The sequence below is a fragment of the Lampris incognitus genome, chromosome 15 (assembly GCF_029633865.1).
Source record: "Lampris incognitus isolate fLamInc1 chromosome 15, fLamInc1.hap2, whole genome shotgun sequence".
NCBI lineage: Eukaryota > Metazoa > Chordata > Actinopteri > Lampriformes > Lampridae > Lampris > Lampris incognitus.
Window position 1 is genome coordinate 47344291 of NC_079225.1, and position 18713 is coordinate 47363003.

An 18713-nucleotide genomic window follows, 5' to 3' on the forward strand; every position below is an offset into this window, starting at 1 on the left:
GAATAGACCGCTACGCAACCCGGACGCCTGTGATTTCTTTTCTTTTTTTTGTTTCGCTATCAAAGAACCAGTGTCTATAGTTTTGCCACTATGCAAGCCGTCCTTCTTATGCTAGCTAAGCTATCACAGGCTGTTCTGCCTCTGGGTGAGAGAGTCATTTAAAAGCCTTACGGCCCAGACACACCCTACCCACTGACAGCAACGAAGGCCGACTGTTGCGTCGCCTCACGTCGCCTGCCATCCGGGCCAAAAAGAAGCGCCTCAACACGCCACAAAGCAGCACCATGCTAGCAGCCAACGGCCTGCTAGCATGTACGTTCTGAACAGCCAATCGGTGTGATCGCTGTCACCGACGGGCTCCGCCGATTCAACATGCTGAATCGTCCGGAAAGCTGCCGACGGGGGTCCGACAAGTGCCGACGGTGCGGGACACACCTCGAAAACTAGGATCACAGACGCTCACTGATGGCCCGACATTGGCCGAGAGCCGACCGTCGGCCTGGTGTCTCAGGGCCCTTGGAGAAACGAAACACTGCACCGTTTTAGTCACAGTTAGCAAGCTTGCCAAGGTTAAAAACATAGCAGGCTGGTGCTGCTGCTGCTCCTCGGTGACGTTAGCATAGCAGGCTACACACAGAAGAAGACAATGAGCGTATAGTGCTGGTTAGGTTGAGGGGCACCAACACACAGAGCCAGCACTAGCAGTTCTGTCCACACCGCTTCTTCTGCACACCCACATCTGCTGTCTGGCCCAGGAAAGATGGACGAAGATGGACGAAGATGGACGAAGGACACCGTGGCGAGTGGCAGCGAACAAGAGCGAGACTGAAACGTGACCAGTGAAATGAAGGCGCTCCATATCATTCACTTTTTGGACAGGCGAAAAACAGAAATAGAGACGCGTCCCCAAAAGTCTCAAACACAGTGTTGGAAATGAGGTCGCACACAACGTCACTTCTGTTCCTTAATTCAACAAGTGTGGTAAAGTCACGAGTATTGACGAGAACACGTTAATTAAACACGTGGACGCTTTAACTGAACCAGCACCTTCACTGGGAAAAAGACAGGTACCGGGTTCTCCAGCTCTGTTTTACTTCTTACATAGCGAGGACCACCATACCAGGACTCTCAACACACCACAACTACACAACTACACACCACTACAGACTGCACTGCACAACTGTACAACGCTCCGCATCCCTTTCTGTTCTGGCCCGGCCCACACAGCCCTTATACAGCCCGGCCTCCTATAAGAGGCCGGGCCTCTTATAGGAGGCCGGGCCATGGAGAGGCCGGGCCATGGAGAGGCCGGGCCATGGCCAACTGAGTTCAGCATGAATCTGAACCATGTTAAGTAGGCTAATGAACCTCTAGAGGACACAACCACTGGTTCTCACACACACACACACACACACACACACACACACACACACAGTGGTAGGTACAGAAAGACCATTGTGTCAAAGTCACTGTGGTCTGACTTTCCATTGGCTGGGAGGAGGACATGTTTTGCAAGAGGAAAAGAATGAGAGAGAGAGAGAGAGAGAGAGAGAGAGAGAGAGAGAGAGAGAGAGAGAGAGAGAGAGAGAGAGAGAGAGAGAGAGAGAGAGTGCGACAGACAAGAGAGACAGAGAGACACAGAGAGGGGGAGACAGAGACACAGAGAGGGGGAGAGCTAAAGAGCTAAACTGAAGAAAAAAATGTGGGGTTTTTGGCCTATTTGTCAGAAAAATAAAGAACAAATTGGAAATGTTGTAAGAATTCACCAATCCAGTCAAGTCCAGAAAGACACGTGGGGGAGGTTGGGGGGGGGGGGTAAATTGTGAGTTGGCCTCATGAAGGAGCCATTTTTATTCCTGAACAGATTTTTCCTGAGTCACTGTGGAGTTTATTGCTTAACACTGAATGATTGTATTAACAATAGGACCGTCTTACTGACCGACAGACTGACAAAAAGACTGGATGAATAGCTTCCTGAAATCACTACTGACTGACTGCCTATGGGACTGGCTGGCTGGTTGAGCAGCTGCTTAACTCACCAGTCATGTGTTCGGCCTGTTGGCTGACTGACCGACATGCACGCCATTTGTAAAAGGAGAAATTGTAGATGTAAACTTCAGGGTGGTTATTCAAAAAGACTTCCATTACTAGACACAGAGAGAGAGAGAGAGACGTGTACATAGATATACGCTGTATGTGTATATATATATATATATATATATATATATATATATATACGCTGTGTGTGTATATCAACACGGATACAGGAACTCATCAGCTGCTAATGTTTTTTTCACAAAGAAGTGCGAGACGCCCGACAGCGGCCTGTACTGCTATGCATTCAAATCTGTTTGCCTGTATCCGTGTTGATATTCCGCTCCTCGTTAGTCCAGCACTCAACACCATTGACAGTTTCGGGAAGAAACGCTATATATGCAGTCTATGTGTGTTTGTGTATATACGTATGTATGTGTGTACGTATGTGTGAGTAAATGTATGTAGTATATGTACATATATGCCGCTTATACCTGTATATACATTCCACTAGTGCCTTTGCTTCTCAAGTAACAGTTATCTGTTTTTAAAGTTGGTCTCTTTTCAATAAGAAGAGATGTCAGCGAGAGATGAGTATGTCTGTAAGCTGATGGAGTACCCGAGGTGTGAAATCCTCAGCCTCTGCTGGAACAAGCCTCAATAGAGATTTCCAACAATGCATCAGGAACACGGACATAATCACTCTGCAGGAGGCGTGGTGTGAGGAAGACGTTGCCGCTCACTGCCCCTCCGACTACAGAGAGTCATTATACCCTCGCAGGAACTCAGGGGGACTCATGATATGGTGCTACAAAGCTAAACTACACAATTTTATAAAAAAAAATTAAGACTCGAAAAATCACATGCTTGGATAAAAATGAAGGAAAATCTACTGTCAGCACAGAAAGACCTATTCCTCTGTGCTATGTACGCCCCCCTAAAGAATCCCCCTATTACCACGAAGACCCCTCTGAGCTTGAAAAAGAGAGGAGCCATTTCCAGGCCCAGGGAAATGTGCTCATGTGCAGCGATCCGAGTGCTAGCACAGGAGCCCAGCCTGACTTCACTGGTGGGAAAGGAAATAACTACATAACTAACCAACTGTCACATATTAACAACTTGACCTATCCCCACACGAACAACCACGACCACACAGTCAACAAAATCTACTCGTGAACAAGACCCCGAGATACTTGAACTCCTTCACTTGAGGCAACAACTCATCCCCAACCCGGAGGGAGCAATCCGCCATTTTCCGGTAGAGAACCATGGCCTCAGACTTGGAGGTGCTGACTCTCATCCCGGCCATTTCCCACTCCGCTGCAAACCGCCCCGGTGCAGGCCGGAGGTCACGATCCATTCCATTTCTCACTACAGTTAGCTGTAAACTACAGTTAGCTGTAAACTACAGTTAGCTGTAAACTACAGTTAGCTGTAAAACAAGATTAACATTAAAATCCCTCTCAGCCGTGTACGCCGACTTATCACTGTGTGTATATCAGAGGGGGAAGAAATAATCAGACTTTTTACGTAAAATAATATATCCATCCATTACCCAAACCACTTATCCTGCTGTCAGGGTCACGGGGATGCTGGAGCCTATCCCAGCTGTGATTGGGCGGCAGGCGGGGACAGGCCGCCAGACCATCACAAGTCCCACACACGCACACGCACACACATAGGGACAATTAGTACAGCCGATTCAACTGACCTACAGGTCTTTGGACTGTGGGAGGAAACCGGAGCAGCCAGAGGAAACCCATGCAGACATGGGGAGAACATGCAAACTCTACACAGAGGGTGACCCGGGACGACCCCTCAAGGTTCGACTATCCCGGGGCTCGAACCCAGGACCTCCTTGCTGTTAGGCGGCCGTGCTAACCACTGCGCCACCGTGCCACCCAATCCTATCTAATTAGCTCAGGACAGATTGATTGCTTCCACACCCCAAATGAAGATGGGACCAATTTATCTGTCCTGGGTTAATTAGACCAATAGACCAACTCAGGACAGCTGGTCCACATCCCACTCTGCCACAGTGCACATAAACCAGGAGGAGAAAAAATCCTCTGATGAATAGCTGCTGGTTTTGACCCCCCCTCCCCCCTTCCAAAGAAAAACCCTCACTGTACTGTGAATGCCATGATATACGCGATATATAAAGTCATATACCATTGTATAAATACATACACTCAGTTACAAATAAATATCCTACATTCAACATTTTACTTGAGTAAAAAAAGTAGTAGAACTGTATATACTTTAAGTACCAAAAGTATTCATCATGCAAAATTGTGCACTTCAGAATCAATGTATTATTGGTTTATAATTATTGACAGATCAGTGTGTTCATGGCTGTAATGTTGCAGCTGGTAAAGGTGGAGTCGGCCGGTGCTGGCCCACCTTCCAGAGATAGTGGGGGGTGACAAGGAGCAGGAGAGCGCAGAAGTGATAGATGCAGCAATCTCTGCTGAAAGCCACATTAGAAAGACGGAGCATGGGAAGACAGAGATGTACCAAGGGCTGAAGGAGGAACTGATGGGATGTGGAAAGTGAAGTCCAAAGTGGTCCCTGTGGTAACACGAGCTGTGATCCCCAAACTGGGAGAGTGGCTCCAGCAAGTTCTGGGAGCAGCATCTGAGGTCTCTGTCCAGAGGAGTGCAGTCCTAGGAACAGCTAAGATACTATATATATATATATATATATATATATATGTGTGTGTGTGTGTGTGTGTGCATATAAAAATCCCCCTGTCTCCCCCAGTATGTATGCGAGTGTGTATGTTCAGTGGTAAACTCTCTCTCTCCCCTGTGATTAGGCATGGCTGCTTAATTTGCGTCAGTTATTATGATTCCAGGACTCCACCCCTGTCAGTCCAGTTACTGTCTTGAGGAACAGACCAGTATAGACTGGATTAAGCCATATAGGATTGTATTTCACACACACACACACACATATATATATATATATATATCCCCGTCTGGGTCTAATAAACAACAAAAATCTGTGCTGTAGGAGACACCGTCCTTCAGGTGAGACACTAAACCGAGGTCCTGACTCACTGTGGTCATTAAAGATCTCATGGCACTTATCACAAAGAGTAGGGGGGGGGGGGTCCCCGGTGTCCTGGCAACATTCCCACCCTGGCTCTCCCCACCTGGCCACCTCATCATCCCCCATGTAACTGGCTCAATGGTTCCTCCCTCTCCACCTCAAGCTGATGTGTGGGGAGCGTTCTGCAGTGCATCACCAGGTGGCGCTACACATTCGTGGTGGTTGAGGTGAGGTTTCACCTTCACGGTGAAGCACTTTGGGTGTCTAGATAAAGCACTATATAAATGTAGTCCATTAGAGGAAACGGAAATGAGCAGCCAGCAGCTACGCCTGAAGCCCCAAAATATTGGCCATTTCCCCAGAGGCTAAATCCTCTCTCACACACACACACACACACACACACACACACACACACACACACACACACACACATCCTCTCTGATGTACTGTATCTCTAGGTGTCTGCTGATGTCACTCATCATCCTCTTCCATTCTCTCCCTAAAATGTCAGTCTTTCTTGTTGTCTCAGCCTCTCTCTCTCTCTGTCTGTCTCTCTCTTACTCACCCTTTTATTCCTCTAATGATGGCGGTGTCGGTTTCGCTTTCCTGATGATGGCAACCGAGTTTTGTCATCCACTTTTCCCTCTCCACTGAAGAAGTGGGGTGTGTGACTCACAAGTCAGCAGTTCAAAACGCCACAGGACACACAAGACGTCAGTGGGGAGGGTGAAGGCTACATTCTCTAGTGACTCCCACTGAAGTGCTTTTAAGCAAGCCTCCGGTGGACCTGCTCAGTGGTCGCCTATGGGAGGCTGTGGCGGAAGTCAGTCAGCAGGAGGAGGAGGAGGACATGACTCTACTGGGCTGTCACATGCGTGTGTGGAGGTTGAATTAGGCTGCGACACTGGATGCTTCTTTGGTAGCAAGAGGCGCCATTTTCTACTTATTTTCATTGGCTTTGAAGCGTTTTGCTCGCTTTTTTTCTACTTTTCAGAGAAACACCCTGAGCACCTGAAGTTAAAAAAAAAGTTCAACTCTTGAGCAGATCAACGCCCAACATCACTGCTGCTTTTTCACCGCTGTCCAAACAGAGGTTCCAAGGGGCGGACCTTCTCAACTCAGCCGCTCACAAGAAGCATGGAAGAGAATGAGCTAAAGCAAGCTCTCCGCCTCTCCATGTTCTACAGAAATAAATGCATTTGACAATAATAAGAAGTACTGACAAGTGGGATGGCTAGAGTTCTCATCTCATCACCAGCCGCTCCTCGGGGTGGGGTCGTGGTGGCAGCAAGCTAAGTAGGGCACTACTCCAGACGTCCCTCTCCCCAGCAACGCCCTCCAGCTCCTCCTGGGGGATCCCAAGGTGTTCCCGGGCCAGACTGGACATGTAGTCCCTCCAGTGAGTTCTGGGTCTACCCCGGGGTCTCCTCCCAGTTGGACATACCCGGTAAACCTCCAAAGGAAGGGGCCCAGGAGGCATCCTAATCAGATGCTGAACCACCTCAACTGGCTCCTTTCGACATGAAGGAGCAGCGGCTCTACTCCGAGCTCCTCCGGATGTCCGAGCTCCTCACCCCTATCTCTAAGGCTGAGCCCAGACACCCTACGGAGGAAACTCAGTTCAGCCGCTCGTATCCACCATCTCACCCTTTCAGTCACTACCCACAGCTCATGGATGGGTAGAGTTGTGTAAGCTAATTCACTTATTGCTAATGCTAGCACACATGTGATTGACAGCAGATTCTGTGGCTGCCTAGCAATGGCAAGACACCCGTCGCAGCCGGAAATGCATCAGATGTTATAATCAGGACTAGGGCTGCATGGTGCGCCACATGTTGTAACGCGGCCACAGCGAGCACAGCCTGGAGTTCTACTTGTTTTATCTTTTCGTTCTTTCTTTTTCGTTTTTGCAGTGGGAACGTTTAATTTAACCGTCTATATTTGCCAGACTGAGAGCAGCACAGTGTCAGCCACAGTTGTGATTGAAATACCTTGCTCAAGGGCACAGTTACACACTGGTCATATCTGAATGATGCAAGCAGTCCCCCGGGCAGCGCAATCCAAACCAGGATTACCCAGACAGTCCTGGGATTAGAACCCGCAACCCTGGGGTTACTGGCGAGCTTCTCCTACTGTGTGACTATGAGGCCGGCTGGTGCTCCGCCACCGTTCCCTGAGTAAGTAAAGGAGAAGAAGAAGAAAAGAAGATAATAACATTAATGATCATTTGCAAGTGAAAATATTTTCCTCAGGCCCCGAGTCTCAGCTCTGCTCTTAATGCCCGTCTACCTTCCTGTCAGTAATGAAGTAATGACAGAGTTGGAGGCATGAAGAGGGAGGCGGGGCGGGGGGGGCAGGGGGGGGGGTTTAACACAGTGGTGTCATATACAGCCTGTGTCAGCGAATCGCTGCACAACATGTTAAATCTGTGAAGATGTGGTGGCTGCAGAGAGACGTTGTCTTCTTCCGAGGCCGTGTGGTTGCTGAGACGGCCAAAGTGTCTGCACAGTGTCCATGTCCATGTGGAGCAGCAGTGGCAGCAGCAGCCGGCAGCCGGCAGACCCAACTGCCTGTCTGTCTGTCTGTTTCTGTGTGACTCTCTCTCTTTCCTTCTCTCTCTCTCTCTTTCCTTCTCTCTCTCTCGCTTTCCTTCTCTCTCTCTTTCCTTCTCTCTCTCTTTCCTTCTCTCTCTCTTTCCTTCTCTCTCTCTCTCTCCTTCTCTCTCTCTCTTTCCTTCTCTCTCTCTCTTTCCTTCTCTCTCTCGCTTTCCTTCTCTCTCTCTCTTTCCTTCTCTCTCTCTCTTTCCTTCTCTCTCTCTTTCCTTCTCTCTCTCTTTCCTTCTCTCTCTCTCTTTCCTTCTCTCTCTCTTTCCTTCTCTCTCTCTCTTTCCTTCTCTCTCTCTCTTTCCTTCTCTCTCTCTCTTTCCTTCTCTCTCTCTTTCCTTCTCTCTCTCTTTCCTTCTCTCTCTCTCTTTCCTTCTCTCTCTCTTTCCTTCTCTCTCTCTTTCCTTCGCTCTCTCTTTCCTTCTCTCTCTCTTTCCTTCTCTCTCTCTTTCCTTCGCTCTCTCTTTCCTTCTCTCTCTCTTTCCTTCTCTCTCGCTTTCCTTCTCTCTCTCTTTCCTTCTCTCTCTCTCTTTCCTTCTCTCTCTCTCTCTTTCCTTCTCTCTCTCTTTCCTTCTCTCTCTCTCTTTCCTTCTCTCTCTCTTTCCTTCTCTCTCTCGCTTTCCTTCTCTCTCTCTCTTTCCTTCTCTCTCTCTCTTTCCTTCTCTCTCTCGCTTTCCTTCTCTCTCTCTTTCCTTCTCTCTCTCGCTTTCCTTCTCTCTCTCTCTTTCCTTCTCTCTCTCTCTTTCCTTCTCTCTCTCTCTTTCCTTCTCTCTCTCTTTCCTTCTCTCTCTCTCTTTCCTTCTCTCTCTCTTTCCTTCTCTCTCTCTTTCCTTCTCTCTCTCTCTTTCCTTCTCTCTCTCTCTTTCCTTCTCTCTCTCTTTCCTTCTCTCTCTCTCTTTCCTTCTCTCTCTCTCTTTCCTTCTCTCTCTCTTTCCTTCTCTCTCTCTCTTTCCTTCTCTCTCTCTCTTTCCTTCTCTCTCTCTTTCCTTCTCTCTCTCGCTTTCCTTCTCTCTCTCTCTTTCCTTCTCTCTCTCTTTCCTTCTCTCTCTCTCTTTCCTTCTCTCTCTCTCTTTCCTTCTCTCTCTCTTTCCTTCTCTCTCTCTTTCCTTCTCTCTCTCGCTTTCCTTCTCTCTCTCTCTTTCCTTCTCTCTCTCTCTTTCCTTCTCTCTCTCGCTTTCCTTCTCTCTCTCTTTCCTTCTCTCTCTCTTTCCTTCTCTCTCTCTCTCTTTCCTTCTCTCTCTCTTTCCTTCTCTCTCTCTCTTTCCTTCTCTCTCTCTCTTTCCTTCTCTCTCTCGCTTTCCTTCTCTCTCTCGCTTTCCTTCTCTCTCTCTCTTTCCTTCTCTCTCTCTCTTTCCTTCTCTCTCTCTCTTTCCTTCTCTCTCTCTCTTTCCTTCTCTCTCTCTTTCCTTCTCTCTCTCTTTCCTTCTCTCTCTCTTTCCTTCTCTCTCTCTCTTTCCTTCTCTCTCTCGCTTTCCTTCTCTCTCTCTCTTTCCTTCTCTCTCTCTCTTTCCTTCTCTCTCTCGCTTTCCTTCTCTCTCTCTCTTTCCTTCTCTCTCTCTCTTTCCTTCTCTCTCTCTCTTTCCTTCTCTCTCTCTTTCCTTCTCTCTCTCGCTTTCCTTCTCTCTCTCTCTTTCCTTCTCTCTCTCTTTCCTTCTCTCTCTCTCTTTCCTTCTCTCTCTCTCTTTCCTTCTCTCTCTCTTTCCTTCTCTCTCTCTTTCCTTCTCTCTCTCTCTTTCCTTCTCTCTCTCGCTTTCCTTCTCTCTCTCTCTTTCCTTCTCTCTCTCTCTTTCCTTCTCTCTCTCGCTTTCCTTCTCTCTCTCTTTCCTTCTCTCTCTCTTTCCTTCTCTCTCTCTCTCTTTCCTTCTCTCTCTCTCTTTCCTTCTCTCTCTCTCTTTCCTTCTCTCTCTCTCTTTCCTTCTCTCTCTCGCTTTCCTTCTCTCTCTCTCTTTCCTTCTCTCTCTCTCTTTCCTTCTCTCTCTCTCTTTCCTTCTCTCTCTCTTTCCTTCTCTCTCTCTCTTTCCTTCTCTCTCTCTCTTTCCTTCTCTCTCTCTCTTTCCTTCTCTCTCTCGCTTTCCTTCTCTCTCTCTTTCCTTCTCTCTCTCTTTCCTTCTCTCTCTCTTTCCTTCGCTCTGTCTTTCCTTCTCTCTGTCTTTCCTTCTCTCTCTCTCTTTCCTTCTCTCTCTCTCTTTCCTTCTCTCTCTCTTTCCTTCTCTCTCTCTCTTTCCTTCTCTCTCTCTTTCCTTCTCTCTCTTTCCTTCTCTCTCTCTTTCCTTCGCTCTCTCTTTCCTTCGCTCTCTCTTTCCTTCTCTCTCTTTCCTTCTCTCTCTCTTTCCTTCTCTCTCTCTTTCCTTCGCTCTCTCTTTCCTTCTCTCTCTTTCCTCTCTCTCTTTCCTTCTCTCTCTCTTTCCTTCTCTCTCTTTCCTTCTCTCTCTCTTTCCTTCGCTCTCTCTTTCCTTCTCTCTCTTTCCTTCTCTCTCTCTTTCCTTCTCTCTCTCTTTCCTTCGCTCTCTCTTTCCTTCGCTCTCTCTTTCCTTCTCTCTCTCTCTTTCCTTCTCTCTCTCTTTCCTTCTCTCTCTTTCCTTCTCTCTCTCTTTCCTTCGCTCTCTCTTTCCTTCTCTCTCTCTTTCCTTCTCTCTCTCTTTCCTTCGCTCTCTCGCTTTCCTTCTCTCTCTCTTTCCTTCTCTCTCTCGCTTTCCTTCTCTCTCTCTTTCCTTCTCTCTCTCTTTCCTTCTCTCTCTCTCTTTCCTTCTCTCTCTCTCTTTCCTTCTCTCTCTCTTTCCTTCTCTCTCTCTTTCCTTCTCTCTCTCTTTCCTTCGCTCTCTCTTTCCTTCTCTCTCTTTCCTTCTCTCTCTCTTTCCTTCTCTCTCTCTTTCCTTCTTAGTTTCTTTCTTGCCTCTTTTCCTTCTTTTGTTTCTTTCATTCTTTCCTTCTTTCTTAATTTTTTTCTTTCATTCCTTTTTCTTTCCTAATTTAATTTCTCTTTCTTTTTCTTTCCTTCTTTCTTTCTTTTTCTTTCTTGTCTGTCTCTCTGTCCTGTCTGTCTTTTCCTGTTTTTATTCTTGATTCTATCTCTCCCTCTTTATCTCTTCTGTTATTCGCACTGTTTTTTTCTTGAGTTCCTATACATTGATGACTCATATGTGACTCATTCACTCCATGGCACTTCTGTCAGTGCACACACACACACACACACACACACACACACACACACACACACACACACACACACACACCCTGTTTTAATCTCTGTATCTCCCTCGTCATCATCAAATAGCTGCTGGTAAACTGCGTTGTGTTTTCTGGCTCTAACAAGCCAGCAGAAGTTGAGACGCTAGCGTGACGTCTACGCAGCAGCAGCAGCAGCAGCAGCAACAAGACCTAGCTGCCATATCTGCAAGCAAGGAAGTTGTTTCAGTCATTCAAGCGTTGTCGTAACTAACCAGGAGAAAGACGTGGCTACCAAGAGGCTAGCTGAAGAATGGAAGAGCTCAAAACGTCTCTGAACTCATGTCAGAGGAAGGAAGTAAGGTGGCAAAACAACAGACGGGCCTAACGGAGTTAACTGATGAAGTGTGACAACTGAAGGCTGTGATCAGAGAGAATGACAAGAACATTGAAGCGCTTGAAAGAAAAGTAGATTTGGAACAGTCCACAAGGACGGTTGACCTCGTGATAGCTGGGCTCGAGACAACTCTCCGCTCATATGCAGGGATCACAGCAGGCGGCACGCGGGGAGAGGCTGCGCCAGGAGGTGAACTGTACACACTGCAGCAGCAAGTCCTGACGTTTTTCACTAGCAAAGACGTTCCTATGGACAGTAAGGCTATAGCTGCTGGCCACACCACACCCCAAAAACTAAACAACGGGCCAATCATCATCATTAGACTGCTGGGCAGAAACATAAAGTTACGGTGGGGAAGTATGCAAACAACCTGGAGGGCACAGGGGTATATGTCAACCAGCACCTCACAAAGACAAATGCTGAAGCTGCAAGACGAGCTAGAATCCTGAGAAAGGAAAAACCAATTCAGGACACTTGGACAAGGAATTGTAAAGTAAAGACAAGACTGAATGGCACACCAGAACAGGCCAAAGTTATGGCCGTCAGAGCCATAAAAGATCTTGAGCAATATAAATGAATAATGATGAATATTATGGGAGATGGTTGGAATAGTGGGGATACATTTATTACATACATTTATTTTAATCAAGGAATGTGTAACCGTTGAAATTAAGGTGGAAAGATTCAAAAACATACGTATTAATTGATTGCATCTATAGAACCGCTTGCTACTGTGAATCTACTAATCCATTATTTATACGCTCCTGCACCTTAAAATTCTTAGATATTGTGTATTTACATAAAAAAATTGGAAATACTTTTTCGAGCTAGAGCTAGGGTTGTGTATTTTTGAAACATGTAAAGTCAGAAGCAGTGTAAAATACAGACGTGTGTCAGTTTTGGGAGTCAGGCTATGGAATGGTCTTATGAGGAGATGCAATTGTGTAGCTCGCTTGTTGAGTTTCAGAAAATCTTTAACATGTAAAATAATTAAGGATTACAACTTAGTATGAATTCTTTTTTCTTCCTTGTGTAACTGATATTCCCAGTGGCGCCCCCAAGGGGCGGCCAGGGGTGGCCACGGCCACCCTGATACTATCCCTGCCCCCCCCCCCCGCTGGCCCCCCCAGCCATGAGTCGCATATGCAGAATATGCTTCTGATTATGCATAATATGCTTCTACCTGATATTTTACATTAGGTGCTGTTCCTTTAAATGAATAATGTATATTTTTCTTAACTCTCATACTGACAGTTTTCCACTAGCCTATAGAGTTTACTACAACAGCATCATAGAATCCCCGAAATTCAGTCATGACTTTTGGTTTTGGTGTGCCACCCCAAGATTTTCAGTGGCCCCATTTGACCCCCCCTATGAAACATTTCTGGGGGTGCCACTGGGTATTCCAGGTTACCTTCAGGACTGTACAGGACAGACAACAGCCAGCCCTCCTGGGCTTCAGCCTCTTCCTGTCTCTGTCATTGACTGGTTGAGTTTTGTTGTGTGAAATGAACTGATGTAAAGACGTACCAGGAGGTTTTTCTTTTTTTCTGTCTGTCGCATATGAACACAAATTATGACCGAAATAATTCATTCATTCATTCATTCATTCATGCTAATTAATTATACTGAAGCAGAGAGATACATCTTCACTTATCACATGAAGAAGCTCGAAGCTCTGAAGACCTGTCAGTAAGATGAATAAGATCTATTTTTCAGCACCCTCACTTTGACTTTGTCCAAAACTTTACCCTAACACAAGTCTAGAACTGGTCCTGAGAGACGTACTGACAAGTAAACACACACACACACACACACACACACACACACACACACACACACACACACACACACACACACACACAGACAGTTAGAGCCTGAGCCAGTGAGAAGGACGTCTGCTGACCAGCCTCATGAGAAGATCTCCCTCTGTGTCTTTACTTGAAGCCATTTCTGATTTGGTCTGTGAGCTTTGATTTCCAGACTGTCACAAAAGTTTTTGGATTCTGGTGCGTGAAGATCATGTTGTCAAGGTCATGTTCCTGCTGTATTGATTTGCAACATGCCATTGAGAGCTCTATGAAAGTGCTGAAAGTTGTGTTTTTATCACCATGTCTCTGTCTCTCTTTTCCTTTCTCTCTTTCAGATGAATCAGGAGCCGAAGGGGGTTTCTGGGCCCCGGGCCCCTCCCAGGAGGGTTCATTCAGAGGTGGCCCTCTGCCGCACTTCCCCCAGGACCAGCATCAAGACCAGGAACTAGGTCCAGGACCTGCCCCAGGGATCGGTTTCACCCAAGAGCCAGGTTCTGGGGCAGTGGGCCCCCCCACGGGCCCCACTGCCAACTACAACAACATTCATATCCCACCGGGGGCCCACGCTCCCGCCAACACACCAGCCGAGCTCCCACCACCTACAGGTAGGGAGAGGAGAAAAACATGCACACACACACACACACACACACACACAGTTACTGAAGTACTCACACATACCTTACCCCCACAAAGCCTCTCGCTTTGTGGGGGAACTTGTGAGGCTATTTCCTGCCTCACAAGTCGCCCCGCAGTATAAATTATACTCGGCAAAAAACGCGTTGTTGCGAAGGAACAAACATATATGTCACTTGTTGTATATAAGTTGCATTTGTATGAGGGCTGGTTAATGGCAAGGACTCCAGGAAATGGTATACGTGTCATGATACATAGGTGACAATACCATTTTTTCACGATGCCTTGTGATGTGCTGCATGTTGTGATACCCTGCAGTGTGCTACATCATTTGCTGAAAATATAAAATATAGCTGAAAAAACAACTTGCTGTGCAGCCCCTGGGTAGACTCACATGTACATCACGTTTTCATAACTCAGCGGACAAACTGAGTCAAAACTATTTCATTCAAGACTTCCATTCCAATTTATTAGAAGGGTTTTGCATTGCACAGTGCACACCGTGTGACTGAGATCACCGTATGTCTGAACACAATGTGTGCCTGAACACAATGTGTGACTGAACACACTATGTGCCCGAACACCCCGTGCCTGAACACAATGTGTGACTGAACACACTGTGTGCCTGAACACACAGTGTGACTGAACACACTGTGTGCCTGAACACACTATGACTGAACACTGTGGCTGAGCACACTATGTGCCTGAACACACCGTGTGACTGAGCACACCATGTGACTGAATACACTGTGTGACTGAGCACACCATGTGCCTGAAAACACTGTGTGCCTGAACACACAGTGTGACTGAACACACTGAACTGAAGTGTAGATGCCACGACATCATATGAAAATAAAGTGTGCATATTAAATGTTCTCATTGTGTGTGACTGAACACACTGAACTGAAATCCACTTAAAGCATGAATAAATATTCTAAAGTATAATGAAAATATTGCAATACTGAGCTGATTGAGTTTTGTTGTGCGGAACATTTAGATATTTCTTTCAATGGGGAGAGTAATTTTCTGACAGAAGGCCACGTCATCTCTAAACACTATGACATGTGAGGACATGTGAGGACGATTACTTTTCTCTTGTGTTATGTTGATAGTTTTATTATGTCAGCTAGTGCTCAGCGACAGCCTGCTGGCTGAGACGGAGAAGGAAGACTGGCTTAGAAAAATCTGTGGTCCACATGGGTACATGTGCATACTGTATTTATTGATTCTCTGGGGTTATTAACAGGAAATATTGACAGATAAACTGTGTTCTGTGGGACATCTGCTGTAATACTGAGTCCAGTAAGACACATGTAGTTCTTCCCTGCAGTTCAGTTTTAGACACATTGTGTAAATGGATACAGGCCTCAATACACATTCCTTAAGCTGTCTGCCCCGGCTGGTTCAGTTAAAATACTATATAGCAACATATCAGGAATCAGAAACATTTATTTGCCATTTCATTTCATGCGCTTGAGTACATAAAATGAAATGACATATTGTTTCCCCCAGCCCACAGCAGTGCAACACAAAGACACAAACACACATCCAGACTACAAGAACACACATATCCTGACTACAAGAACACACATTACAAGGACACACATACCCAAACTACAAAAAAACTACAAAAACAAATATATCCAACATATCCCAAAAAAGAATTTCACTGTCCAAGAGAACGAACGCCAGCCAGGATGACTGCCGGTCTGCATGGGCTAGCAGTTAGCTTAGCCTGCCGCACTCCCCTATCCTGTCAGACCGCCCTCGGAGTTATCAGAACTTCTGGTCTGCCTGGGCTAGCAATTAGCTTAGCCTGCCCCACTTCCACGTCCTGTCAGACCGCCCTCGGTGTTATCAGAACTGCTGGTCTGCATGGGCTAGCAGGTAGTTTAGCCTGCCGCACTCCCCTATCCTGTCAGACCGCCCTCGGAGTTATCAGAACTTCTGGTCTGCCTGGGCTAGCAATTAGCTTAGCCTGCCGCACTCCCCTATCCTATCAGACTGCTCTCGGTGTTATCAGAATTGCTGGTCTGCATGGGCTAGCAGTTAGCTTAGCCTACCCCGCTTCCACATCCTGTCAGTCCGCCCTCGGTGTTATCAGAACTGCTGGTCTGCATGGGCTAGCAGTTAGCTTAGCCTGTCCCGCTTCCACACTATATCAGAGGCTTTTTATCTCAGGACAATTACATTTCTTTCTAACCCAATAACTTTTTTAATAGCATCAAAACTGAGTGAAAATAACAAAACAAAGGTTGCGTCAGCCAATCAGCTAGAAGTAAACGACCATAAAAGGGAAACTATCACAATTTCCAACATGATGTGTAGGGTCAAGTGTCACCAGACAGTCACCGTTAAAATGAACCAGCACAGACGTGTTCCTGATTTGAATTTTTGTGGCTGAACTGTGATAAATACACCAACAATGCATCAAGAAGTTATTTTATTTGCATGTAAATCTCAGGACAGTGTCTTTGTATTTGTTAAACACCATGTTGATATACATTTATGCATAACCCAATAGTGTGTCCCCCTTTGTTGCACAATATCTTTCCGCTGATAGTTGCCCTTGAAAAACCAGCCACTCACAGGACTCAGCTGTGGCTCTCACAGCCTGCAGTGTGTGTGTGTGTGTGTGTGTGTGTGTGTGTGTGTGTGTGTGTGTGTGTGTGTGTGTGTGTGTGTGTGTGTGTGTGTAAGAGAGAGAGTTTCTCAGTTTCTGTACACCAAATAGATGTTCTGTTACTGCTCTGCCTCTACTTTGACATGGGAAACAAAACTACACACATCCTTGCAGCTACACACACATACGCCCTCATCAGTTTGTGCGCTTAACGGATTACACAACCCTTTGTCCCTGTACAAAAAAAAATCACCACAGGCAAATGATTAGGGTTGTTCATTTCTTAGACATTAGTTAAAATGTTTTGCCATGAAGTCATTTATCCCCGCTGTGCTGGACGTGAACCCAAACACTTCAGGTTGATGTTGGTTCTGGTCCAGTCACCCAGAGTCTTGTTGACGGAAGAGGTGTGTTTACCCAATCCCGGTCAGTGTTACTCAAATGGCAGCAAGGCCTGAGTGTAGTGGATGAAACTTCACATTATCAGGCCTGTTTTGTACATATGTGTGTGTGTGTGTGTGTGTGTGTGTGTGTGTGTGTGTGTGTGTGTGTGTGTGTGTTTGTGTGTGTGTGTGTGTGTTTGCGTGTGTGTGGGGGGGGGGGGGGGCTGTGATGTCCTGGCGGCCTGTCCAAGGTGTCTCCGCCTGCCGCGTAGCGACTGCTGCTGGGAGGAGCGTCTTGGATAATGGATGGGTGAATGATTGGATATTGTGCGTCCTACATTGTTGTTTCGTTGTGGCTTTGCACAGTGCACACCGTGTGACTGAGCACACCGTGTGTCTGAACACACCGTGCCTGAACACACGGTGTGACTGAACACAACACATGACTGAACACACTATGTGACTGAACACACCACGTGACTGAACACACTGTGACTGAATGCACTGTGTGCTTGAACACACCACGTGACTGAACACACTATGTGACTGAACACACCATATGACTGAACACACTGTGTGCTTGAACACACCACATGACTGAACACACTATGTGACTGAACACACCACGCGACTGAACACGCTATGTGACTGAACACAGCGTGTGCCCGAACACACTATGTGACTGAACAAACCGTGTGCCTGAACACACTATGTGACTGAACACACTGTGTGCTTGAACACACTATGACGGAACACATCGTGTGACTGAACACACCACGTGACTGAACACACTATGTGACTGAACACACTGTACTTGAACACACCACGTGACTGAACACACTGTGACTGAACACACTATGTGACTAAACACACCACGTTACTGAACACACTATGCCTGAACATAGTATGTGACTGAACACACCACGTGACTGAACACACCACGTGACTGAACACACTATGTGACTGAACACACTGTGTGACTGAACACACTGTGTGCTTGAACACACCATGTGACTGAACACACTATGTTACTAAACACACCACGTTACTGAACACACTACGCCTGAACATACTGTGTGCCTGAACATACTATGTGACTGAACACACCACGTGACTGAACACACTATGTGACTGAACACACCACGTGACTGAACACACTATGTGACTGAACACACTGTGTGCCTGAACACACCGTGTGACTGTTGCTCTAACGTGGAGTGTTTTGTCTTGACCAGGAGAGCCGGCCAAACCAGTGCCTATGCCCAGATCAGTGCCCACTGTGGACCCCTCACTGCTCAACACCTCTCAGGGGGGTAGGCACGCACACACACACACACACACACACACACACACAAACACACACACACACACTGCTCCTTCATCAGGGCTTACTGAGACTTGGCGTTAGTTCATTTTCTTCCCTCCTTCCCATTCTTCCTGTCATCCTCTGATGCTCTTTCTCTTGTCTTTCTCTCTTACTACCACTTCCACTTCCTCCTCCTTTCTCTCTTACTACCACTTCCACTTCCTCCTTACTACCACTTCTACTTACTCCTTCTTTGTCTCTTACTTCCACTTCCACTTACTCCTTCTTTGTCTCTTACTTCCACTTCCACTTACTCCTTCTTTCTCTCTTACTACCACTTCCACTTCCACTTACTCCTAACTACCACTTCCTCCTTCTTTCTCTCTTACTACCACTTCCACTTCCTCCTTTCTCTCTTACTACCACTTCCACTTACTCCTTACTACCACTTCCACTTACTCCTTCTTTCTCTCTTACTACCACTTCCACTTACTCCTTCTTTCTCTCTTACTACCACTTCCACTTCCACTTACTCCTAACTACCACTTCCTCCTTCTTTCTCTCTTACTACCACTTCCACTTCCTCCTTTCTGTCTTACTACCACTTCCACTTCCTCCTCCTTTCTCTCTTACTACCACTTCCACTTACTCCTTACTACCACTTCCACTTACTCCTTCCTTCTCTCTTACTACCACTTCCACTT

General features: G+C 46.6%; 1 protein-coding gene across 2 annotated transcripts in view; it reads left to right on the plus strand.

Annotated features, from left to right (window-relative positions):
* Positions 1-18713, plus strand: part of vta1 (vesicle (multivesicular body) trafficking 1) — a 138023-nt gene that overhangs the window by 96377 nt on the left and 22933 nt on the right. Inside the window, exons 6-7 of one of the 2 annotated variants that reach the window (XM_056294847.1) lie at positions 13400-13669; positions 17939-18016. In XM_056294847.1, coding sequence (XP_056150822.1) covers positions 13400-13669; positions 17939-18016 — 348 coding nt within the window. The remainder of the gene's footprint in view (positions 1-13399; positions 13670-17938; positions 18017-18713) is intronic. The other variant, XM_056294848.1, reaches the window with a different exon arrangement.